The sequence below is a fragment of the Vigna unguiculata genome, chromosome 3 (assembly GCF_037176805.1).
Source record: "Vigna unguiculata cultivar grain cowpea cultivar isolate G323 ecotype 2 chromosome 3, ASM3717680v1, whole genome shotgun sequence".
NCBI classification, from domain to species: Eukaryota; Viridiplantae; Streptophyta; class Magnoliopsida; order Fabales; family Fabaceae; genus Vigna; species Vigna unguiculata.
Genome location: NC_140794.1, coordinates 3,583,135 through 3,608,388, shown reverse-complemented (window position 1 = coordinate 3,608,388; position 25,254 = coordinate 3,583,135). Strand labels below are relative to the sequence as shown.

At 34.8% G+C, this 25,254-nt stretch overlaps 3 protein-coding genes and 2 non-coding genes across 6 annotated transcripts; 1 reads left to right on the top strand and 4 right to left on the bottom strand.

Moving 5' to 3' along the window:
- The first annotated feature begins 1,012 nt into the window (after positions 1-1,012).
- LOC114178077 (serine/threonine-protein kinase BSK7-like) lies at positions 1,013-11,628 on the top strand. 2 transcript variants are annotated; one of them, XM_028063774.2, is made up of 12 exons: positions 1,013-1,142; positions 1,346-1,410; positions 1,837-1,931; positions 2,013-2,236; positions 4,375-4,510; positions 4,812-4,945; positions 5,811-5,916; positions 6,792-6,877; positions 7,395-7,583; positions 9,487-9,639; positions 10,673-10,786; positions 10,896-11,628. In XM_028063774.2, exons 3-12 carry the CDS (start codon positions 1,844-1,846, stop codon positions 11,136-11,138), a joined length of 1,473 nt encoding a protein of 490 aa, XP_027919575.1. In that variant the 5' UTR covers positions 1,013-1,142; positions 1,346-1,410; positions 1,837-1,843; the 3' UTR covers positions 11,139-11,628. The 2 variants fall into 2 exon arrangements, with proteins under 2 accessions (XP_027919575.1, XP_027919574.1); XM_028063773.2 differs by having other exon boundaries at positions 1,042-1,142; positions 1,354-1,410.
- A 480-nt stretch (positions 11,629-12,108) lies between these two features.
- Positions 12,109-12,180, bottom strand: TRNAC-GCA (transfer RNA cysteine (anticodon GCA)). The gene has a single exon. It is a non-coding gene; the product is annotated as a tRNA-Cys (tRNA).
- Positions 12,181-12,303: 123 nt separating this feature from the next.
- Positions 12,304-12,375, bottom strand: TRNAC-GCA (transfer RNA cysteine (anticodon GCA)). Its single transcript has one exon. It is a non-coding gene; the product is annotated as a tRNA-Cys (tRNA).
- A 253-nt stretch (positions 12,376-12,628) lies between these two features.
- LOC114177857 (tubulin beta-1 chain) lies at positions 12,629-15,057 on the bottom strand. Its single transcript, XM_028063438.2, has 3 exons — positions 14,514-15,057; positions 13,784-14,053; positions 12,629-13,605 (listed from the first exon to the last, which is right to left on the bottom strand). Exons 1-3 carry the CDS (start codon positions 14,905-14,907, stop codon positions 12,929-12,931), a joined length of 1,341 nt encoding a protein of 446 aa, XP_027919239.1. The 5' UTR covers positions 14,908-15,057; the 3' UTR covers positions 12,629-12,928.
- A 2,282-nt stretch (positions 15,058-17,339) lies between these two features.
- On the bottom strand, positions 17,340-24,790 carry LOC114178261 (glutamate--cysteine ligase, chloroplastic-like). Its single transcript, XM_028064069.2, has 15 exons — positions 24,272-24,790; positions 23,057-23,207; positions 22,819-22,926; positions 22,469-22,561; positions 21,424-21,507; positions 21,223-21,291; positions 21,075-21,145; positions 20,923-20,991; positions 19,685-19,778; positions 19,452-19,541; positions 19,277-19,357; positions 18,711-18,803; positions 18,077-18,157; positions 17,931-18,000; positions 17,340-17,684 (listed from the first exon to the last, which is right to left on the bottom strand). Exons 1-15 carry the CDS (start codon positions 24,553-24,555, stop codon positions 17,596-17,598), a joined length of 1,527 nt encoding a protein of 508 aa, XP_027919870.1. The 5' UTR covers positions 24,556-24,790; the 3' UTR covers positions 17,340-17,595.
- Between the last annotated feature and the right edge of the window lie 464 nt (positions 24,791-25,254).

Genomic DNA, 25,254 nt, shown 5'->3' with positions numbered 1-25,254 from the left:
AATTTTATTGTATGCCTTACACACCGTCTACAACTCGAAAAAATAAAATAGCCTCATAAACGAGTTTTTTTTTTTTTCAAAAAGATTGTATATTATATTTTCATAATGAAATATGCGCTTTAAAGACAAATATATCAATTTAGTAAAATATTAGTATAGGTCTATTTTTTAAAACAATAAAATTTCATTAAAAATATTAAAAATAATGAGACAAAATAAAAAAAAAAACATAATAGCATGAAAAAGATTATTAAAATATGATTATTATTCTTTTGTCCACAATATTTTCAGTGTTTAAAATACACATATTTTTATATTCGGTGTTATATTTATTGTGTTAAATGATGGTGTGGTACAATTAAGCTGAACTGTTTATTTTATTGACAGAATATGTGATAGAGATAAAAAAATATACTTGATCCATTTTCATTTTTTCTGTTAGGCATGAAAGCACTAAACGGTGACGAATACATGTATAAATAATTCAAGTTACCGATTGAAAATTTATTATGACCTAGTCGATGTTTCATGATCATACACTTTTTCAAAGGGTCAAATTCTCTAGCCTAGATATAAATGCAAAACTTTTAACATGTTCCAGAATATTTTGTTAACTTGTTTAAAAATAATTATAAAACAGGTTTTGTGATCAAATGATACAAACTTAATCATTTATTTGATCTCTTATTTGTCGTTTCTACAAAGACAAATTATTTGTTTTGGTTTTGGTACATATTTTTTTAGTTTATTGTAATTCTTGTGTAAATTTTTTTATTAATTTTTCAAATTTAAATAACATTAATTATGAATAATTAAAATGTACACGTAAAGCCTAAAAACAAAGATAATTTTGAAATAAAAAAGTAATGAAACCCCATTTGCATCACAAGTTGTGGGTGAAGCTAGATTAGTAGTTGATTAACGTAGTTGGTGACTGATAAGTTTGATTGACGAAGTTGAGTTTTGACTTAACCTTTTTTATTCCTTTATTAAGGAGGGTATTTATTATAGAGAATGCAAATAATATTAAAACACAGTATATACATATATAAGGTGTGAAAGATGAGAGCTAGCAACCAAAGTCCTTTCACTTTCCCTGTCTTTCATAGTTTTGACTGTTTGGAATCCCTGCGCTTGCTGAGGTGCTTCGTCAATGCTTCTTATCGCTTTTTCTTCGTCAATTCCTCTTCATGCTTCTTTCTGATCTCTGATTTTTCTAAAAGAAATTATTTGCTTCATTGCTTGCTGCTTCAATTTCGTGTTCTTCTAATGCATTTTTATTTTTTTCTACGCAAATAAATGTTTTGGAGCTCATCTTTTAGCTGATTTGATTGCTTTTCGTTAGAAATTCAGGGAGGCACCGTTAAAGTTGATTGACCAGGACTGCTCTGATTTGCTGCTGACAGAAAGGTTTGTTTTTTTGGCCGTATATGCTGGATATGCGTTCTTGTAATGCTTGTTTTTTGATAATTTCCCTATTGGGTAGTTTCTGTCCTTTTTTCACTGTTAACTGTTATTGGGTTCTCCCTACCGAGCTAAGCATGGTCCCAGGTGACATTCAATTGTGAATTTGTGACGAGCTCCGTACAGAAACTGCTTGTTGTGGGGGGTTTTGTTTTCTTAATTTAAAAGGGTTTTTTGAGTGTTGAAAAGAAAAAAAATTCAATTTTGGTAAGTGAAGGCCTACCGAACTTGTTCCAACGTAATCCTGTGAGTGATATGGTATGCAGTTGAAGATGGTGTTAGGTTGAGAGGTTAATACGGTTTTAAGCTAAAAGGGGCTTTTGGGTAATTGGAAAGTATCTTGACTAACTGGAGTTTTCCACTGGGTTACAGGGTTGGGATGGGTTGTGACTTTTCTAAGTACACAGCATGCTGCATGGGTACAGAGGAATATGGTCATCCGGCTCCTGAGGATCAGGTTGACGGTGGTAAGTGTTTGAATGTGCCTAGTTTTTGTTCTTAATGCTCTGAGAGTAATTGCTGTTTCTGTGTTTATATTTGTTGTTCAGAAAACGAAGACAATGCTGTTGAGGGCATTGACTTGCCACGGTTTCATGAATTCACCATTGATCAGCTTAGGAGGGCTACATCCGGATTTGCTGTTGAAAATATAGTTTCTGAGCATGGAGAAAAAGCTCCAAATGTAGTCTATAAAGGGAGACTTGATAATCAGATGCGAATTGCAGTCAAACGGTTCAACAGAAATGCCTGGCCTGAAGCGCAGCCATTTTTGGTAAGCACGCATCATTATACGTGTTACTTTACATGTTCATTACAAGTACCAACTTTTTTGTATGTTTATGCTTTTTATAATGACATAATTCTGTTGTTGGTTTTACCAAACTTTTGTTATTTTTAACAACTGAATTAATTTTTGTTTCATGCGCATGTGTCTGTTAATTTATTTTTGTTGGTTTTTGTTTTACTCTTTTCCTCCGGCAGACAGAGTTCCTATATGCTATGGGAATTAGGGGGATGACTAATTTGTATATTAGTTTGTCTTATAAAAGTGAACTATGTGTGATTCAATTTCACAAAATAAGTTTCTTAAGATGAAGTTTGCACTTATTTATATAGTATAATTTGACCATAACTTTAGTTGATGTAGGATCTTTAATACACTCCCACGTCAATGATATACAAAGACAGACTCTTATATCATCTTAAGAAAGTAGAATTTAAGTCTGACTCAATGCAAATTTGGTTTCATAAGGTGAGGTTTTTACCCATCTATATTATATAATTTGGCCATATCTCTAGTTGATGTGAGATTTAGAGATATGGTGAAATTATAGTATACAAAAGAGTTCAAACCTTATCTTACCAAGTTGGTTTTGTGGGATTGAGATAGATTTAAAATTCACTTTCATAGGATGGTATCAAAGTTAACCAGAGCCTATTATAGCGAGATTGTTGGGCTTATCTTGCCACGTGTTGGTGGGCTCCCCTGTATTCCCATGCTTGATGTTCTTGGCTGGATCGTTCGATGTCCTTGGCATGGGGAAGTATGTTTGAAATCCCACATTGACTAGAAATATGGCCAAATTATAATATATTGATGGTGCAAACCTTATCTTACCAAACTAGTTTTGTGATATTGAGTTCGATCTAAATATCACTTTCTTAACAATTTGTTTTATGCGTGTGTTTGATATTGTTTTCATGCATTGACTTCAGTTAACATGGTTCCAACACTGTAGATGTTTACAGAGTTGTGATTCTCCAGTTGGCTTTACAGAAATTTTGTCATTTATAAAGGCTAAATCAATTATTATGTTGTTTCGTAAATGTCTTTTAATTTCTTTTTGTCTGTTTTTACCTCACTCTTTTCCAACTGCAGACAAAGATCCTGTAGGCCATGGGTTTGGGGGAACGACTGATACATGCCAAAGTTTGTTTTATACGTGTGTGTATGTTGTTTTTGTGCATTATCATTTGGTTACATAGGATGAATACATATAATAGGTCCAATTTAAGTGTGTTTTAAGTTGTTTAAATGTTATGCTTCAAATGGTTTCAATCAACCTGGTTAGCTGTCCATGATGAGCATGTATGTGCCAACTCCTTCTAGATTGTTATTTTAAGTGCACATTAAAGTTTTCTTTTGTGTGCTTTTACATTTTAATAATGCTGCAATCTGTTTGGTTTATGTTCTTTCTTTTTTCCACTTTTAACTGCTGAATTGGTTGTTACTCCGGGTCGTGCACATTTGTCTTCTATTTTTTCTTTTTTTTTTGGTTTTACCTCATTCTTGTCCCATTGAGGGAGGACACATTGGTCCTATCAGGGTTACGGGTTCAGTGGAATCATTAGTTAGTTAGTTAGTTTTATAAATGCTACTGTTTTTTTTCGCTCATTTACATTTCTGTGTAGGATAAACATATGTAAGGTAGTCCATTTTAAGTGTGCTTTACTGGTTTATTTGCTGTGAAAAGGTTCAATTTTTGGTGTGCATGTTATAGATTTTTAATTTTAATATTCCATGTTTCAATTATGTTTCAATTTGTTGGTTTTACCTCACTCATGTCCAGCTTAGGGCACACAGAAATCTTAAGAGGATTGTTGAAAGAACTTTCATACTTGTGTGTTCCTTTTTCTAAGATGGTCCAACATAAATCTGTTATACATGGTTTAACGCCTCCTAAGTCATGCATGGCTTAGTGACATCTGATTCTTTTTTCTACGGAATACTTTGTCTTGCTGTTCAGCATTTTCATATTGCATCCTTTCTACCTGTAATACCAGTTGAAAATTATCCACTGTTTTCACAAATTCTTTTGCATCTGATTAAATTGGTTTTCTTTGTTCACTTAAGCATGTTATTTAGTATTCATTATTAGCTCATTAAAGAACATTCTTTTCCCACTTCAGGAGGAGGCCAGGGCTGTTGGTCAGCTGAGGAACCAACGACTGGTAAATCTGCTTGGATGTTGCTGTGAAGGTGACGAGAGGTTACTTGTTGCAGAATATATGTCCAATGATACTTTGGCGAAACATTTATTCCATTGTAAGTGCATAATTGACAACTAATTCAATTTCCTTCATTTGTTTTTGGCATTCACTTGTTTGTGCTTAAAACTCTTATCAAGCCATTGGCTGAAAGCAACCTGGTGTAATTAAGAATGCCCCCTTGTCATGCTTCTTTAAAATCTGTTTGCCAGGAAGGCAATTCATTGTCATGACTCTTTTATTTGTTCAATTCTTCCTGGTGAACTGTATCTGTGTTTTTTTGTTGCCATTACTTCATGCTCGCATCCTCTTTATGGTTTGTTGATGCTTTCTTAGCAACTTTTTACACAACTTTTTAGGGGAAAATCAGCCCATGAGATGGGCAATGCGAATGAGAGTTGCATTGTTCCTTGCCCAAGCTCTAGAGTACTGTACCAGTAAAGGACGTGCACTATATCATGATCTAAATGCTTACAGAGTTCTTTATGATGATGTAAGTTTATTTCCTTCATCTGTGAATGACCTTCATTACTCAAGTTTAAGATATTGTAGGTGGTGCTCAGAGCATGCAGTATGTTAACGGTCTTCATCCTCATGAAGTGCTATCCAGCACACAGTATGGTGTAATCCTGGAAAGCTTTATCACAGTTGATAAAACGATATTCCATACATTAAAAGTTAATCAACGTCATTTAATACTGACAATTCATTCCCCCTTAATAAGCCGAAAATTAATACTTATTCTGGTCTTGTCTTCAAAATTTTATATTTCACACTCAATATTATTTCAAAATAATTGGAAAAAGAAATATTGAATGTGGTAAATATAAATATACTGTTTTTGAAGAATTTGAAATGATATCGTGCTATCCAGCACACAGTATGGTGTAATCCTGGAAAGCTTTATCACAGTTGATAAAACGATATTCCATACATTAAAAGTTAATCAACGTCATTTAATACTGACAATTCATTCCCCCTTAATAAGCCGAAAATTAATACTTATTCTGGTCTTGTCTTCAAAATTTTATATTTCACACTCCTAAATATTATTTCAAAATAATTGGAAAAAGAAATATTGAATGTGGGAAATATAAATATACTGTTTTTGAAGAATTTGAAATGATATCATAAGTTTGTTAGAACCTAGATGTAGAGTTAATCATTGTTCAATTCTTCATTGTCTCGGAGTGGGCAAAGACTGGGTGGATAGTAAGTACCTATTACATGATTAAAGGGCAATGAAATGGAATGATAGTAGGTGGAACAGTGGAAGCTACTGCTATAAATTTGTGTTTCTTAGCCTGAATAATAAATGTTGACCGTCTTTTTCTTTCGCCCACTTGTTTGTTATTCAGGACTACAATCCTAGACTTTCATGCTTTGGTTTGATGAAAAATAGTCGAGATGGAAAAAGTTATAGTACGAATTTGGCGTTTACTCCACCTGAATATCTCAGGACAGGTACCATATCAAACAAGATAATATTTTTCATCACAAAATGATTGTTACTTGATATTCTCTGTCTGTACTTGGAGATAAAACTTTAGTACCATTCATATTAAGACTTTTTAGTTATAATAATTGACATTTCTTCTTTCATCACATCTGTTTCAGATATGATAATTGAGTTTCGGTTGTCATTACTTTCACCTTTCTTTGGCTGTTCTACTTGAACCAAAACCAACTTGTCTGTTCAATTTTTATGGAAAGTGTTCATATGGTGTGTAAAAGTAGTTTCTCTCTTGGAGCTCAAGTAATTAGTACCTAATGTGATGATATCCCTTGGAGCTGAAATGTTTTCAGATGATACCTCTGGCTATTTTACTCCTGGACCCGGACTACTGCCATTATCATTAGTGTTTTCTTATTCTCTGTCAAGAAGAATTCATTGGTTAAGAATATGTGAAACTATCTAGTCATACCGGTTCTTCTGCAAATTTTGTTTTTAGATCAATTTTATGCTTTCATGCTTCTCTTCATAAACTTTCAATCCAATTGCTGAGTTATTTCTGTGGACATTCATCTTCACATTGTCGTGGGTGATATTTGAGCAAATTTGGGGGATTATTTGTGTCATGGCTAAATTAACATGTTGAAATAGTTTTGTTTTTATTGTGATAGATTTCAAGATGAGTGTTCCCTGAGTTTTTTCTTTATTTTTATCGGTGAAATGTGCCTTGAGTGGATTATATAATTCTCATCTCCCCCAAATATAAAAACATTATTTGTTTATATGATGTTATGATGGTTTAATTATTTTATATCATATATTCTGAAGTAATAAATATAAGTATATAATGGCATTGTGTTTTCCTTCCTATTCCCTGGTCATGCAGGCAGAGTCACTCCAGAGAGTGTAACTTATAGCTTTGGCACACTATTGCTTGACCTTCTCAGTGGAAAACATATTCCTCCAAGTCATGTGAGTTTCTTTATTTGATTCAAAGTTATGCAAACCATACTTACTGTGGCCTGTCCTGTAGTGTTGTCTATCTTCTGAATTGAGCTTTCTTTTGATCAATTTTTTCTTCCGTTTGGTCTAGCTAAAATTAAGTACCCCGGTTGATAGAGTATGATTGTTTTTCTTTGAACAAGGACCAATGATTTTGTATTGATTTAGATTTAGATTTTGGTGTGCATCTACCCAATCTATAAAATCAAATAAGAAGTACCCTGTTTGAGAATTTTAACTTATCCCTTTGTTTGGACAAAGAAAAGGTTTCTGTGCCTGTGAATGGTGGTTTTTATTTTCTTAAGTACTAAGCGTTCTGTATTGATTTTTATTTAAATTTTGTTGTGCATCTAACATTTAATGTGTTTTAAGTTTGACTTATTTTGAAGAAAAATTTACTACTTCTTGTGAACTTTTTGGAAAAAAAATTCCCCAAAATAATCTCCTTCAAAGCATACACACACACTTACGTTCATAATTTTGGCAGGCCCTTGACCTAATTAGAGACAAGAACCTTCAGATGCTATCAGATTCTTGCTTAGAAGGGGAGCTTACAAATGATGATGGGACTGAATTAGTGCGTCTGGCCTCTCTATGTTTGCAATCTGAACCACGAGAGCGTCCTAATCCAAAGTCACTGGTTGCTGCTCTAATACCTTTACAGAAGGATTCTGAGGTTAGCTGTTTTGGAAGTGGTTCAGAATAATTTACTGTCTGAGCAGAAGGATAGCTGGACTTAATAATTTTAAATGAAGATAAACTATAGCATAATGCTTGAAGACTGGTTTTTCTAGGATTTTAATTTGCTTTTTGACTGATGTTTCTTACTTTCTCTGCTAAATGTTATTATATAAAGGTTTATATAGAAGGTTAACACGTGGTTGATATATACCAGATAACATAACCTTTGAGACTGATTTATATTCGCAAGGCATATCTGTCTTAATAATAATATATCTGTCTTAGTAATAATATCCCGACCAAATTCTGGACACAAACCTAATTGTTGAACCATGAATTGTAAATCTTACTGATTCATAAGATTCAGAAATTCAATGAAAAATAGATTGAAGTATTCCTCATAAAAGATGTATAGTGATCAATATAATAATTTTAAATGAGAAAATGAAAAACATCTTAACTATAAATCTCACAAAAGATAAATTCCTAGTCCTTACTTTAGAAGTTGTTATGAAACTGTTTGTTAGTAGTTAGTTGGGGTGCCACGTGGGAGGGAGTTAGTTTTTCAGCAGTTATATAAGATAACTGCTACTGTTGTAAATAACTCTTTTTTTACTATTGATTTCATTCAAACTCTTCTTGCATCTTCTTTTAGTTCGGGATTCTTTTTGGTTCAATCCCCTACCTTTCTGTAATTCTTCCAGTTGATATTCCTAGAATTACTGTGTCACAACAGAAGTATGAAAAAAGGCTATGGAACGATGTGAAAAACCCAGAATAGAAAATAGATAAAGAAGTTTATCTTATTTCTTGATTGGAAACAACAGAACAGCAACCGAGGTTTCTTTTCCAAGAATCTCCCTTTCACAAAGGGTTTCCCCTTTCTATAATGGAGCTATACCTGAATCTGAATCTATACAATTCAAATCCCCCTCCATCCTTATTCTCCCCTACTTTGTAGTTCATCCCTTGTATCTAAGTAATCCCACATGGCTGACTGTCTCTAATTTATTTTCCATTCTGAACTAATAGTAAAACCCACCCTAAAATTCAAGCTTGTCCTACGGATTTAAATCTGAAAAATGGAAAATATAGGAAGTGCTTCTGTAAGAAATTATTGTGGCAGTAGGACAATGAACAACTTTAATGATACCAATAAAGTATTCTGTGACCATTTAGACCTATGCTTCTGTACAAACCATACGAGAGAGAATGACTACAAGTCCTCTCTGTATGCCCTAAGTGAATGACCCATGACCTCCAGGTCATCCTGGACGCAATTCTGAATAAAGTGTATAAAAATGAGTGTTGGTGTAAAACTCCAGTTCCCGTAACATGAAAATTTTGTAGTGCAATAACCAAATAGTATGCCATTAATAGTAACCCTTTAATCCCTTTTTGTTTAACAACTAGGGTCGAACGTTGCATGTTGTATAGGTGCCATGAGCTTCTAAATCTAATTGTTGATCGGGTGTGGAACTCACAATCAGCCATGAAGGAAAAATTATCATACATTGCTGGTGTAGATACTAGCATTTTTAAGTAACATAAAGATGGATGTGGAACCAAGCAAATTGCTGATGTGAGAATTAAATAGATATGGATGTCTCAACAAAGGAATGGAGAATGGTAAAACATCAATGATTTGACAATCAAACAGAGCAGAATCACAGATGTAATTGTGACATTTAAGGCTTCAAATTTTATATGTTGTAAATAGATAAATAAATTTTAAAATATTTAACTTTCTAATTTATTTGTTGAGAATTGGTTAAAGGAATGTAAAAAAGGAAAATAACAATGAATTGGTTAGTAATGAGATTTTAATAGAATCATAAGACACTTAGACCATATTTTTTTATTGTTGGAATTGATAATCGATGTTTTTTCTTTTGTAGGTTCCTTCTCATGTACTGATGGGTATACCAGATGGTGCAGCTACTTTTCCCCTTACACCTCTTGGAGAAGCTTGTCTACGAATGGATCTGACAGCCCTGCATGAGGTGATGGAGAAAATGGGGTATAAAGACGATGAGGGTGCAGCAACTGAGGTTTGTTTGATATCTAAATTGTAGAACCTGAAGCCATTGGTTTATTATTCATTTTCATTCGACTGTGTTTTTATTATGGATTATGAAGAATTAGTCGTGATCACAAAGTAACTGCCAAGCTCAAAAGAATGTTTTATCAAATTACTATATATCCAGTTATACTTAATGGTATTGAATGTTCGGCTTTAAAGAATCGAGAAAAATGTGAATGTAGCAAAAATGAGAAGGTTAAAATTAATGTGTGGCTGGAGACATTAATGTGACAGAGATTGGAGAATATGTGACAAACTTGGTTAAGATGTTTGTGTGAAGAAGACTACTGTTAGCAGCTACATAGAAAATATAATGCATGGTTTTGAACCGTGTAAGAAGGGTAAGGAGCCTAAGAAGGACATTAGCAGAAATTGTTAACCTTGTGGTGAATAAAGGGTTAGTTTGTTTAAATTTATATTAAATTTTTTCAAATATTTAAAAAATAAATCACTTATTTCAGAAACAGATAAGATTTGTTTATTAAAGTTAGCTAAAAACTTCTTACTTTAAACTAAGCATATTAGACAAAACATAAAAAGAAACATAACTGCTTATTTTATTATAAGAACATTTTTTTTAAATAAACAAACAAATCAGCCCAATCTCTTTGAGTATTTTTTCTTTAATTGAATCCAGTGCTGTCTTGCAATCCATGTAGCCAACCTCAGTGAGACAAGACTTTTATTGTTGTTTGTTTTGATAATGGTGTAAGTAACATGATCGACTCTGAAATAATTCATTGTTAGTCTTCGTAATTTGTTATGTCCTCTGTTTCACACTTTTGTAGTATGATCTTTAGTGGGAAAGGGAAGGGAATATTGTATGCTGTACTTGGTCTGCCATATCAGACAACATAAAATGGCTTAGTGCTACATTGAGTTTTTCACTTATAAACTTCATTTTTTTGTTGGCACACTTAGTTAAAACATTTTGGTCTAATCTTGACTTGTTTTTCCATGTTGATTGACCGATTTCTTTATTATATTTTCCCATCAAGCAGCTTTCATTCCAAATGTGGACGAACCAGATGCAGGAAACATTGGACTCAAAGAAGAAAGGGGATGCTGCTTTTCGGCTTAAGGATTTTAAAACGGCAATTGATGGCTATACGCAGGTTAGTAATTTCTTGGCTCTTGATTATATTGAAGAGTAACTTAGTTTCACTTTTCATGAATTTTGCTCCGGTTATGATGTGGCACTGATAGATTTGTTGTGTAACGCAGTTCATTGATGTTGGAACCATGGTTTCTCCAACGGTTTATGCACGTCGTAGTTTATGTTATCTTATGAGCAACATGGCTGATGAAGCACTTAATGATGCAATGCAAGCCCAAGTAATATCACCCGTTTGGTATATTGCGTTTTATTTACAAGCTGTTGCACTTTTAGCAATGGGCAAGGAGAATGATGCCCAAATGGCACTTAAAGAAGGTTCCTCTCTTGAAACTAAAAAGAGCACAAATTAGTCAAGCCTTGATTTCTTGTTCGTGAAGATAACTTGCATAGAACAAGTGCTGGTTTTTCAATGTTACAAGGGGACCCAGTTCCTAATCGGACAAATTGTATTGCATGGACTAGAGTGGTTTATTATACTTGTGCATGACTGGTTCATTGGTTGCCTAGAAGCATTCTTTTGCACAGACTAGAGTCACCAAAGATATACACTATCTATTTGAATTAGGGTTCTCTTTTTGTTGTTTAGTCAGCTATGTCAGTATAAAGATGATGATGATGGGAAGAATTTGAGGAACTTTTGGGAGAGAATTGTGTTTGTAAAGGTAAGAATCAGCTGTCAGTGTATGTCAGCATTTGTTGAGTAAACAGCAGATGTTGTTGGTGTGCTTGTAATTTAATGTACAGAACAATTGGTTATGGCTACCGTGTCAACATGTAATATGTTGTTTTTGTATGTTATATTGATATTGATTTTGCATCTAATAAATTCTTTTAATGTTATTTTCTTTTCTACAATCATCTCCTTGACTCTTATCTTGGTTTTTTACCTACTAAACCTCATCAGATTTTTCTTTTGGAAAATGTTTGACAGTGAATAAGGTGTAGGTTTTAATACTTTTTCCATATACGGGTTTGGATGTTAACAAAGGGATGAAAATGAGACTAGATTTAAGCAAACTTGGGAATGTTAAAGCCATGCACAAGGAACTATTTTTTGTTCAGTTATATGGAATCAGCATCAGTTTAATATGATTTAGCAAACAAAAATAACTTTAAAAAAGAGGGTTAAGAGGGCCCAACCGCCCGGTGACCTCTTGATCTGCAGTCAAATGCTCTACCACTGAGCTATGGACCCATTTGCCAAAAGTTGAGAATGTTAAATTCATCCACAAGAAACTATTTTTTGTTGAGCAACATTAACTGTTATGGAATCAGCATCACTTAATATCAGTAAGCAAACAAAAAAAAAAACCCTTAAAAAGGGCCCAACCGAGTTCGAACCGGTGACCTCTTGATCTGCAGTCAAATGCTCTACCACTGAGCTATGGACCCATTTGCTGAAAGTTAGGAATGTTAAAGTCATGGACAAGGAACTATTTTTTGTTCAGCAACATTAACTTTTATGGAATCAGTAGCACTTAGTATGATTTAGCAAACAAAAAACAGATTTTAAAAAGGGCCCAACCGGGTTCGAACCGGTGACCTCTTGATCTGCAGTCAAATGCTCTACCACTGAGCTATGGACCCATTTAGTTGTTAGAAATTACAAATTTTAAAACTTAAATGTAAGTTTTGCTAGTTTATTACCAATTTGACATTGAATGAACAACTGTTGCTCTAATTTATGCGAAATTCTCTTTAAATAATAATTAATTTGGGTGTAAATAATTACTTGTTAATTTAGCATGAATTTGGAAAACCTTTTTATCCACCTGTAAGACAACTGGTCACATCAATTATTGGCATGGAGATGATAGAAAAGGTGAGGAGGAGAATAAAATAGAAAACAAAAACTATGGGAAAGCATTAACATTGACAACAAAAACAAAAACCCACAACAATTAAAGGCAATGAGAAACAAAAACAGCAAAGCAAAATCCTTAAAAATATTCCTCACTCAAATTGCAAATAATCAATCAAACCATAACTATACACATACGTAACACACCCTTCCCTTCCATATACAAAGACTTGCATTTCATGACATGAACAAGGAAGAGAAATTATTAGATAGTTGGCATCATACGTAGTTTTCGACTATTCCGATGTCAAACACAGTTACACGTGTTTGATGTGATTCTCATGCAGCGAGGTCATCCTCGTCGTCCTCGTCAACCTCTCCCTCTTCCACGGCGGCGGCGTCTTGATACTGTTGGTACTCAGCGACCAAGTCGTTCATGTTACTCTCAGCCTCCGTGAACTCCATCTCGTCCATGCCCTCCGCGGTGTACCAATGCAAGAAAGCCTTTCTCTTGAACATGACGGTGAACTGATCGGAGACGCGCCGGAACATCTCCTGGATGGAGGTGGAGTTGCCCATGAAGGTGGAGGACATGGAGAGGCCGGTGGGGGGAATGTCGCACACGCTCGACTTCACGTTGTTCGGAATCCACTCCACGAAGTACGACGAGTTCTTGTTCTGCACGTTTATCATCTGCTGGTCCACCTCCTTCGTGCTCATCTTCCCGCGGAACATCGCCGACGCCGTCAGGTACCGTCCGTGCCGGGGGTCGGCGGCGCACATCATGTTGCGCGCGTCCCACATCTGCTGCGTCAGCTCCGGGATCGTCAGGGACCGGTACTGCTGCGAGCCGCGGGAGGTTAACGGCGCGAAACCCACCATGAAGAAGTGGAGCCGCGGGAAGGGGATGAGGTTCACCGCCAGCTTGCGGAGGTCGGAGTTGAGTTGGCCGGGGAATCGGAGGCAGCACGTTACTCCGCTCATTGTTGTTGAGATCAAATGGTTCAGATCACCAACTGTATGAATTGAACGGTAGAAGAAAAGCTAAGAAAACATCACTGATAATGAAAATGGTTTTTTTTACGCTAATCCAAATTAATCTCATGATGATATTGCTAATTTTGAAGTGCTCTGCTCCAACATAACACATGCTCTGGCTATTATTCAGAGTTAATAAATGGTGACAACACTTACAACTTGGGTTTGTGAGCTTGAGTGTTCGGAAACAGATATCATAGAGTGCTTCGTTGTCAAGGACCATGCATTCATCTGCATTCTCAACCAGTTGGTGAACAGAGAGAGTGGCATTGTAGGGTTCAACTACTGTGTCAGAGACCTTAGGAGAAGGGAACACTGAGAATGTCAACATCATTCTATCTGGATACTCTTCTCTGATCTTTGAGATCAGCAAGGTACCCATTCCAGACCCAGTTCCACCTCCTAGTGAGTGACAAATTTGAAACCCTGCCAACATCATCAAACAAACACTTTTCATATACATAAAACCACAAACAAATCCACAGTTTCAGAAGGTACAAAACTTGTACGAAATGAAATCCTTTTTTTCTTTAAATGTGAACATTACATTTATGAATATGTTCTCAACTAAAAGTCTGATTTTGATTGAGGGACAGATCAAAACACCATCAAAGAATAAAAGTACACAATTTAGATAAATCTGTGTAAGAGACTCTAGTGCTATCCTTAAACCAGAGTAAAAAAAATTCTTTTGTAATCCCAGTAATAAAACATGTTATGTTACTAAGGTGAAACTATGATTCTAATATGATAAACATGAAAATTTTTCAAGGATCTGAATCTAGAGTTTGTCAGTGACAAACGACATGCCTGATTGAATGAATGAATGAACAAACATACAATTTATCAATTTACTAAGAACTTGAATGAACTAAGGAAGTAGTACCCTGCAAGCAGTCACAGTTCTCAGCTTCTTTACGAACAACATCAAGAACAGAATCAATAAGCTCTGCTCCCTCAGTGTAATGCCCCTTGGCCCAGTTGTTTCCAGCTCCATTTTGACCAAAGACAAAGTTATCAGGCCTGAAAATTTTGCCATAAGGACCAGATCGCAAGCTGTCCATGGTCCCCGGTTCAAGGTCCATAAGAACAGCTCGAGGAACATAGCGTCCTCCACTTGCTTCATTGTAGTAGACGCTAACCCTCTCAAGTTGAAGATGAGAGTCTCCTATGTAATTTCCAGTGGCATCTATCCCATGTTCATCACACATCACCTCCCAGAACTTGCCTCCAATTTGGTTGCCACATTGGCCAGCTTGAACATGAAGGATTTCTCTCATATTGAAGAGGGTTGAGAATTGTGATTGATGCAGGAGAAGTTGAGAAGGGAAGAGGAAGAGGGGTTGGTCCTTTTGTAGGGACAAGGCAAAAGGGGGTGATAAGATTTATGAAAATGGTACTTGATTTTCTTAGTGTCAACATGAAAATAAAAATGAATGGAAGTTGAATTAATAGGTTCATGTGGGTTTGTTGGGAAGGGGCTGTGTCTTACTCCAAGTAGTGTAATGAGCTGGACGTGGAAAGGGACAAGAAGTTGCATTGCATGATTGTTGTGGTGTTATGGCCTCATGCTAGCTAAGCAAAATATCTGAATCATCACTCCTTCCTACCACTTGATATCCCATCTGTCAATTACTACTTCCAATAATTGTCCATTCCTTCTTTGCTCATCATGCTTTTACTCTCTCATCTCACAACTAGTTTTCACTACTTCTCATGGAATCTTTTGGGTTTGGAAGATATTACATATGTTTGCTTAATTCAGATAACTTATTTTTCACTACTTTTAATTCAAAATCTTTAAAACAATAAATTTATGAGTTTTTCATCTTATATGATATTTAACTTCATCAATTCTACATTCAAAATCTTAAAACAACGAATTTATAACTACTTCATCTTATATAGTATTTAACTTGTCAACTTTATCTGCCGTAGAACTTAAATCCACTTTATTACATACATATTCTCTGAACTTGTTGGTTTGCTGTAGTCTTGTTAGAGTTTAATGGTTTCTCCATCATGAAATACCGGTATATTGTAGCCTTCATTCATCTTTATTCTTATGTAACATGTAATTGATTTGTGATATTACTTTTAGACATGTTAATAAATGTTATTTATTGGGGACATGTTAAGAAATGACATCTCTTTCTATCATTGTTCATCTTTAATGGTTTGTTAAGAGAAATTGTTGAGTAAAATGTTGTTGAAATCATGACTTCGGACCATGTAATAATTTGGAAGTTTCACTTCTTATTTTCAAGCTTTTTCATTAGGGTTTAAGTTCTTTTGTCGGTTATCCACTAAAAAAAAATCAAAATGTGTGTTCACATACACACACATATATATATATCCCTAAGCATCTTGACAGAGAATAGTTAGGTATTGGTGTGGGAACCCCAATCCCTCATCCTCATTATAAATAATAATCAGCAAATATTTTCCATTCATGGAGTAACACCACCAGCTGGTGGAGAGATTGTTTACCTTTCTTTTCCGAATTAGAAACTGTAAATGAGAATCGTAATCGATTACATTAATTTGAGCATTTAATATATAATTAGTGTCTTTATGAGCAAGGTCAGTAATAAAAATGATAAGATAAAAGTATATACGTATTTTGTGTATTAAAAATCTGTGTCTTCATACGTACTACTTGTATTCCAGTTTATATTGAATTTACTACTGCGGAGAAAACTTTGATCCGTAATTTAATGAAACAGGAGAGAAGGAAATGTGATAGAAATGATTGTGAATGTATGATATCATCTCATACAGCTACCATACACAGGGTTTAAGGTGGTTGCTAATTCAACCAATATCTGGTGGTTGCATCATCTGTTGATTGCGACATACTATGAGTTTGTAGACTGAATTATTTCAGAAGAGTAATTTAATAAGCAATTATAGACTGACTTAATCAATTTCTGTTATCATCAAATATGTAAAACAATCTTTTTGTAATTCTTGTTTTCGCATTTAAATTGATGATAAGTAATAAAAAATAATGTTCACTTCTAATTAATCTTGAAAGTCTTGCTTTTAAAAATATCTTTGTAACAGGAATCATCTATTTCTCATTGGTTACTAAACGAAAGAAAATGAATATAGTATAAGTTTCATCAGGGTGTGTTGTAATGTGTAAAAATAAATGAAATTGAAGAACAGTGGGATGAGAAGAGAGGTTTAAAGAGATAGAGTTATGCTGTTGAATATATGGTTTTCAAGTGAGTGGATTGAGCTAATAAGGTAGCCCATCAATTCTGATTAAATGAAATCAGGGTTCAGATGACAGATAGAATGTTCTATCCACAGCAATCACCCACCTCTACCCAGTCCCCTCATTCTCCAACTAGTTGAATTTCAAGATATTCACGTTCACAATCAGAAGGCTATTCTGTAGTGTCCCATGCTAATTGCCAAACAACTGTTCATGATAGGTATCATGATTTAGAAGTAAGAACTACTTACGCAAGAGCATGCAATATGACCTATGACTTGTAATCACTTGTAACAAAAAAACATGGAGTTAATATTTTGGTATATTTTGGTTGGTTGAGATATATCTTTCAAATGGAGAATAGATTAGTGAAAGTTTAAACAATGATGGAAAATAGTGACAAAATAACTTAAAAAGATAGTAACTGAATGAGTCATAGTCTAGAAATAAAGAAAAATAAATAAAGGATATTGAAGTAACATCTGTATCTACCACAAACATTTGATCTATTGATGTTCTTGTTAAAATGATGACTATGCTGATGGATTTTCAAATGTGTGACATAAATTAAATGTCAGCAAGATCAGATCGTGTTTCCAAGAAAGGTATATGAGAAGCCTCATGGCAAAAATTACAAATACATTATTTCCTATATCTAAATGGAGCACAAATTAGAGATAGCCAGGACTATAACCAAAAGATTACACAATTAATCTTCCACTGACATTTGAAAGATAATACACCTTTAATAAAGTAATTCCTCAAACACATGATCTACGGATTGCTCCCACTTTCCATGATACAAATCCAAAAGCCTCTCAGCTGGAGTGACCCCTGCCACCACAAAGATCATTAGTCAAAAACTAAGAAAAACAGAGAAAACCTTTCATGAAAACCACAACATGCATGCAAGCATGGCATAGTAAAGATAATCTATTTCACGATGTATAGGTCTATACAAAGAAATTCTATTTAAAGATGTAGAAATAAAACTCGGGTCTGTATATGAAAAAAAAACACTGTTAAAATTGGCTAACTTGCCCAATTACAGTATTATATACCCTATAAATTAAACATTACCTGTTCTAACCACCTCGGCAACCTCATTCAAAAATCCCGATTCCTTGAAGCCTCTTCTCTCCAAGCCATCCTGTGGAGGCACCCCAATGTCCTTAGCAACATTGAAAACAACAGCAATAACACAAATAAACCTTTTAGGCTTTTACCTTTGCCAACTTAAGAACATCTTCAGCAACATGCTTCAGCAAACCATCTCGGAATGGTGTTTTTAGACCAGTTATGGGAACCTGCCATAGACACAAGTGGCTAGTATAGACAGTACGAAAATAATCATTGCTGACATATAAACAGTACAATAGTAAGAATCATCCGCTGACCCCTGGGTTGACATATATATCAATCCTCGTGAAGAATTAAGATGACTTCTAGGCATTGCAGTATACCCATGTGTTTGTGTGCATGTGTGTGAGGGAAGGAGACTTAAAAAATACTTTATCTTCCGGGTTCTGAGTGACATTTAGTTCTCTGAAATTCAATAGAATTTGTAAAAAGTAAAACAGCTCCCTTTTATCCAATTTTGCGGTTGCACCTTCCATAAAATAACTAGGCAAGGATCCAAGGCCACTTTGATCAAATGATCAAGACAAGATTTCGGTTCTCACTTATCCCCTACTTCTAAATATATTTCAGCACAAGGGTTAGTCCACGCTTCCATCCCAGAGATATTTTGCATGAGAGAACATATCGGAGATTAATAAAATATTTCTGAGACTGAACAACTTGGGCAGCCCGATTGGATAATAGCAAAACAAATGAAAATAGTGGTATAAAGGATGCTACCTTATTCCTTAACATCTGTCTTTCTTCTGGGGTCCAATCAGCTGTCAAATCCAAAACACTTTGTAAAGAAGCATCATCGTACAATAACCCTACCTGACAATCAGAAAACTTACAGTCAGCTTGTCACTAAATATTCATTGAAGCAGTTCATTATGTTAGTGAAGAGCATGCAAGCAAAGATTTGAGCAACTAAAAATATATTAAAAAGTGGGTTTGGGTATAATTTATCCCTACAAAATTGATTTGTAAAGGTCTATGATGAGAACGGTTCCCATTTTTATATACTGCATTTTAACACTATACATAGATGATGTGGGATTTGGGTTTTTCCCAATACACTTCAAATCCAGCACTTTTTAAGACAATAAATGTTAAATTGCTGCACACATAGCACCTCCATGAATAAGCTTAAATGCTAAGTTACCACCCGAACTTCAACATGCTAGCGTATACACTCTGTGACACCACTTTTTATGGTGAGTGCTGGACAAATAGTGCAATGAACTTCTAAATGTCAAAGGCCAAGTGACTACAAACATAATGGACAGCTAATAGAAGGCACTCACCCAAAGTGCTGGTAATGCACATAACCTTCTCCATGGCCCTCCATCAGCACCTCTCATCTCCAAATATCTCTTCAGCCTGACCTGGAAAGAAAAATGATTTATAATAACGCAACTAGGAAAATGCTGCAAATCCATTACAAAGAAATATTATATTGTCAAACCGACAAAAACTAACCTCAGGAAATATAGTTGTCAAGTGATTTTCCCAATCATTGAGAGTTGGTAATTCACCAGGAATACAAGGAAGTCTTCCAGCCAAGAAGTCCTGCAAAAAAAAAAATCAATTCTTTTCATTGAAAATTCTAGATTACATGCACTGTGGTTAAGGAAAGCAAGTTCTGCGACAAAGAATGGCAGATCTACAATAAATAGCCTTAAATCATAATAACATTAAGGATAGAAGGGAACCCTGAAGGTCTTTCCAGTACAATCAATATATCTATGTTTCCGGTAGACAAAATACATAGGAACATCAAGAGCATAATCAACATACTGCTCAAACCTGCAATTAAAAAATAGGAGGAAAACAATCAATAAAATCATTGCAGGAAATACAATTGATAAAATTGTTAAGAAAAAGTAATTCAGAACGTTAGATGGGATTGCGCAATACAACAATTATCATAGTTCAAATAACTATTAACAATTATCATAGTTCAAATAACTATTACAGAAAATAATAACGCTATTTACTAAATATAAATCCAGCATTGTTGGAAATATTAATAGTTAATGCACTTACAAAATAAAAACGTCAAGCATCAAATGATAATATGCATTTTATTATTCATGGGTATTGATGCCTAGGGAATGGCATTCAATTAATTATAGCCTAGGAACACATCTCCTCCATTAAATCTATCAAGCAAGAGTCTGTGTGTGTATATATATATATATATATATATATACATATATATATATATATATAGAAGATATGGAGAAACTGTGTACTGCATTTTGAATAATAAAGCAATACTGATGTATAAATTCTCAATGAAATATTCTGTTCTATCTTACTTAAAATACCCATCTAAATTCAGCAAACATCAGTAAAACAACAAATTATGCTCTATGCATACTGAGTTCTTTCTTCATATTCTTCAGTCTTGATGTAGTCATCAGGGTATTCCTTTTTCTTATAAAAAAAAAAAAACTGTAGTACTTGAATTTTTTATTTAGGTACATCATTCAGTTTATGAACCCCTTGGATTTCGGCCAAACCCTGAGTTAAAAAAAGGTCATAGAAGAAAATCATAATAAAGAAATGAAAGTTGAACATGGAGACTCCAAACATCAAGGAATGAGTTGGACGGTGTGTATATAATGCTACCAGAAGAACTTCACAGCATCTACTTAAGTAGAACAGTGACCCACAATTTCATCACACCCGAACTCTCCTTTAATATCTGGTCAAAAGTAGTTTTAGGGAAATAGCCAAATAAATCTCTTAGCATTCATGGCATCGGAATCTTATATCTTAAAAGTTTAAATGCCCTACGGTTACATTTCCCAATACATGTATTTGGATGTCAATAAGAAGGATAACAAAATCAGCAAAAAGATAAAATGTTTTATTTTCAATGCCTCTTATAAAATCACAGAATTAAATGAAGCTTGGACTCAGAAAGCTTTGGAAAATATCTTACCCAAAAGAATCATCAAAAACAAAAGGCAGCATGCCTGTGCGGTCCTTATCAGTATCGGTCCAAATATGGCTGTTCCAATCATGACAAACGGATAAGTCACCTTTACAAGGCAAAGTGTGAAAGAAAATGACCGCATGAGAACTTCTACATACCTTCTCATACTTACAAAACCATTTGGCTTTCCCTCTTTAAAAGGTGAATTTGCAAAAAGAGCCGTTGCTATCTGTCATAAAGATAACACTGATTACACCACACTGCACTGACCAAATTCCCTTACAAAAAACTGTTAACATTACTTACAGGCTGTAGAGCAAGGCCAGCACGAAATTTCCTGATCATATCTGCTTCTGAACTAAAGTCCAGATTGACCTATAAAAAAAGAAAAAAAAAATATTACTATCCAGCATCAGAGCAGCTTATATTGTGTCAAAAGATAATGTATTCACCAAATTTAAATTAAGATGACTTTGAAAGCAAGCTTGCAATCCATCGCATATATACCTGTACAGTGCATGTCCTGAACATCATGTCAAGCCCCAGAGAACCAACTTTAGGCATGTAATTCCTCATAATATCATATCTTCCCTGTGGCAACACATAGTCAGAAAGCAGGTAATTGAACCACCAAAGGTCAAGAATAAACGGATACAACATTGAAAAACAAGGTTTAGCACAGAGAAGAAATACAAGAATAAGAGATAAGAAATTAAATAAAATGGAAAGAAGAGCTTTAACTATGGTGGTTGCCACAGTTTGGGTCATCAGAGTTGGAACTGGCAGCTCACGGTAAAGGGAGAAGGGCTACAATTGGCCCAAGCAGGCAGAAGAATGAAGAAAGGTTTTAAAAACCTTATTTGAAACTATTACCAAAACAATTTGCCTAAAAAAGGTCCAAATCCATAATGGAAGCCACAAAATGTGAAATGGTAGAAAGCACCACAAAGCAGGACGCAAGTGGCAGTGGGCGTCAAAACTTCCACATAATTCCTTTAAGGCCCTATCATAACTACTATTTAACAACTATGATAGATCGTGAATAGGTATGACTGAAATTTGACAGCTATGTAATCCTGGAATCAGGAAACCCAACCGAATTCATGAAAAGACAACAAAAATGAGATGGTATTTGTGATGCACTGATACGATATGTGTATCAGACAATACAATACATGTCCGATACGGCAATACACTTTTTCTGAAAATAACATGATATGATATATATACATACTGAAAAATGTATAAAAATTCTTAAAACATGATAAATATACAATTGCAAATTGTGTAAATCCAAATTAAAATCACGTTTATTAGACATTGTCACAAAAAGTTATAAATTATTGTCATCATAAAAGTATTGGTCAAGTATCCTAAAGTATCGGATACTCATACATGACACAAATTAAAGTCATCATCCTTTTATTAGCTTGGCTAAGTAATAACTGATGCAGTCAGCAAGTGACATTTGAGGAAGATTTTTATGCTGAGATATCAGTAATTGTTCAACATTTCAAGAAATTTGAAGAGGGGATAGAAAGAAAAATACTACCTTTGGCATTACAGGTATGTCTTTGATTTCCCACTTTGGCTGGAAACCAATTCCCAAAAATCCAATTCCCATTTCCTCGGCTACAGCTTTAACCTAAAAACATAAATATATGGAAATAATTACAGATTTGAAAGAAATAGGACCACTCATCAGATAACAGAAGCCTCAAACAGAACAAACTAGCATTAAATTTAGCTATTTATCACATCACAACAAAAAGATAAGTTAAATGACCACACCCACAATGATATACATATTTATCAGAAGAAACGATGATTCCACAGAAAATCACAAACTTCTTTTGCTAACAGCAAAAGAACAGATCTCCCTAACAAGTACATGTGGCTTACCTGATAAAGGTGTGAATTAACTTCAGCACAAGTCTGGTGCAAGGTTTCAAGAGGGGCTCCACTAAGTTCAAACTGACCACCGGGCTCCAATGATATGCTCTGCTTCCCCTGGTTCACATAAAGTACAAAAAAACTTCACATCTTCAACAGTAACAATGCATGCAATTTAAACAAATTAATTAAACTGTAATTATCAAAGAAATGCTTGACATTCTTGTTCATTCAAAATTTAACTTACCTGTTTGAGTCCAATAATTTTATCACCTTCCATTATTTTATCCCAGTCAAATCTCTCGGCAATTCCATTCAACAATTCTGCTATTTGCTCATACTTCATAGGACGCAAGCTTCCAAACTCAAAACCAAACTTCTCGTGTTCAGTACCTATTCTGCAAGACAACATGAATGAATTAATCACTTATAGACATACAAAGTAGTCTTCAACATCACAGACAGCTCAAATTTTAAACCTTCAACAAGAAAACTAGGGAGGTGCCATATAAACTTAACTAAAATCACAAACAAAGAAATAAAATATAAAGATAAAGGTCCCCTCGTGAAAAATGAACACGAGACCAGAGGAAAATGTTTTTCCTCTGTCCACTTCAGCCTATCACTTGAAAATATTTTCCAGCTGCTTTACTTTTTTCTTCAATAAAAACCTTGGCTAAGTGTTTGACTATTTGAGCATTACAGTGTGGATGACTGCTTCAGCAATTGAAGCATTTTTTTTATTTTTTTCTTCCATTTATAATTGTCAACACTAAGGGTTTAAAATGATAGTTGTGATTGTGTTTATGGTTATTGTTGCAGTTTTATATCCTTGATATTGCAGAAAAAATTCAGACAAATGCGTATGTTGCCAGAGGCAATGGCAGTCGCAGGACCACAAAAAACCTCCATGTTACAGCTGCAATTACAGTCACATTCTTCCTATCGAAATGAAACACACGTTCTCTTCTTTGTAACCCTCCATCCACGGGGGACCAGCAGTAGTCACATTGTTGCAAAAGGAAATAGGAAATAGAAAATGAAACCAAGACCAAAAAACAATACTCATTGCATTCTAACCATAAACCAAGTCAGCGCAATTGTATCAGCTCACAAAGGAGATTAATTAAAAACCATCTCAATTCTTCTCCAACAGCTTCAGAGTGACCAAAAACAAAAAAGTCTCTTGGACCAGCGATGATTACTGAAGAGCTGAATTTTTTTTTCTGCATGTTAGAATAATGCTGGGCTAGCGAAACCTCCATACAAATTAGTTCTTGGTTGTTAGCTTTAATGCTCGGACCATGCGGAAAGTAAAAAAGGCGACATAAAAAGGAACATCATTAATAATCTCAAACCAAACATGAAAAGAGAAAGAAGCCCATCAAAACAAACACAATTATAAAGCAAAACACGTGTTGAAGACAGGCAAGAGGCAAATAGCGAGACATGAAAATGACACCTCCATTTTTCCCGGGGCTTGCAACCCGAGGCAAGATAATCCACAAGATCCTGCTTGGTGAGTGGGTCCGTGGCAACCACAGCGTCTTCAGTGGGAGGGCTAGCAGCAACAATCACTCTCCCCCCACGTGTGACAATTCTCTGCGTCGGAGAAGGCTTCTTAGCAGAATCCCAGGTAGAGCATGAGAAAGTGTTGGAAACAGAGGCTCTGGTCTCCCTATCGAAGTGGCGTCGGGGTAAGTGGCTGTGCGAGTAGGTGGCGGTAGTTCGCGAAACGACGGCCATGGCGATGGCCTGAAGGAGCTAAAGGCGGAGGAATGTTAGAAATCGGAGGAGAGAAGAGAGAGGAAAACGGTTATTAGGGTTGAGGAATTGACGGTGAGTAGTGGTGAAGAAATAAAGGAGAAGAAGATAAGAGAGAGTGGAGGAAGGTGTTTCTCTGGTTCACTCGGTGGGTCACAGCTTAGAGAAGCTTAGCTTCGTAGCTATCTCTTCTATTTCTCTCTTCGAATCAAAATGGAAGCAATATATTACCACCACCACCACTCTCTCCATTACGCACTTTAGTATACTCTCTAAAATAACATTATTCTTTCAATTCAATCATATTCATTCAAATATTTAAATAAAATCAAACTACGGTAATTTAAGATAATCAAATTATTATATTATGTAAAAAAAAATAAGTAATAATAATATTACAGGGCGGGAATTTAGAGGTGAAATATGAGGAAAGAAAACATATATTTCAGACAACAAAGCATTATTATTATTATTATAATTATAATTTTATAAATATTATATAGTTATAAAGTTTATTCTATGATTCCAATTTCTTATGAGTGAGCAAAAGGGTCACGAGACTTCAGCATGGTATAATGATTTAGACAATAAAGTAGTGAAGCACAATCTCTTCCATGGATGGTACATCATTCTTATTCTTTCCATTTAAACATATATCTTTCCCTTTTTTTACTTTCAAGA

Bases quoted from the DNA above. Each gene is read 5' to 3' on its own strand.
- LOC114178077 (XM_028063773.2), top strand. From the start codon at position 1,063: ATGAGAGCTAGCAACCAAAGTCCTTTCACTTTCCCTGTCTTTCATAGT. The intron at 1,932-2,012 runs GTAAGTGTTTGA...TTTGTTGTTCAG, and splicing joins TGAGGATCAGGTTGACGGTG to AAAACGAAGACAATGCTGTT. The intron at 4,511-4,811 runs GTAAGTGCATAA...ACAACTTTTTAG, and splicing joins GGCGAAACATTTATTCCATT to GGGAAAATCAGCCCATGAGA.
- LOC114178261 (XM_028064069.2), bottom strand. From the start codon at position 24,555: ATGGCCGTCGTTTCGCGAACTACCGCCACCTACTCGCACAGCCACTTA. The intron at 22,927-23,056 runs GTAAGTTAAATT...TATGTGAACCAG, and splicing joins AAATTATTGGACTCAAACAG to GGGAAGCAGAGCATATCATT. The intron at 22,562-22,818 runs GTAAGCCACATG...TTATGTTTTTAG, and splicing joins TTAATTCACACCTTTATCAG to GTTAAAGCTGTAGCCGAGGA.
- LOC114177857 (XM_028063438.2), bottom strand. From the start codon at position 14,907: ATGAGAGAAATCCTTCATGTTCAAGCTGGCCAATGTGGCAACCAAATT. The intron at 14,054-14,513 runs GTACTACTTCCT...TGATGTTGGCAG, and splicing joins GAACTGTGACTGCTTGCAGG to GGTTTCAAATTTGTCACTCA. The intron at 13,606-13,783 runs GTAAGTGTTGTC...CAATTCATACAG, and splicing joins CAAGCTCACAAACCCAAGTT to TTGGTGATCTGAACCATTTG.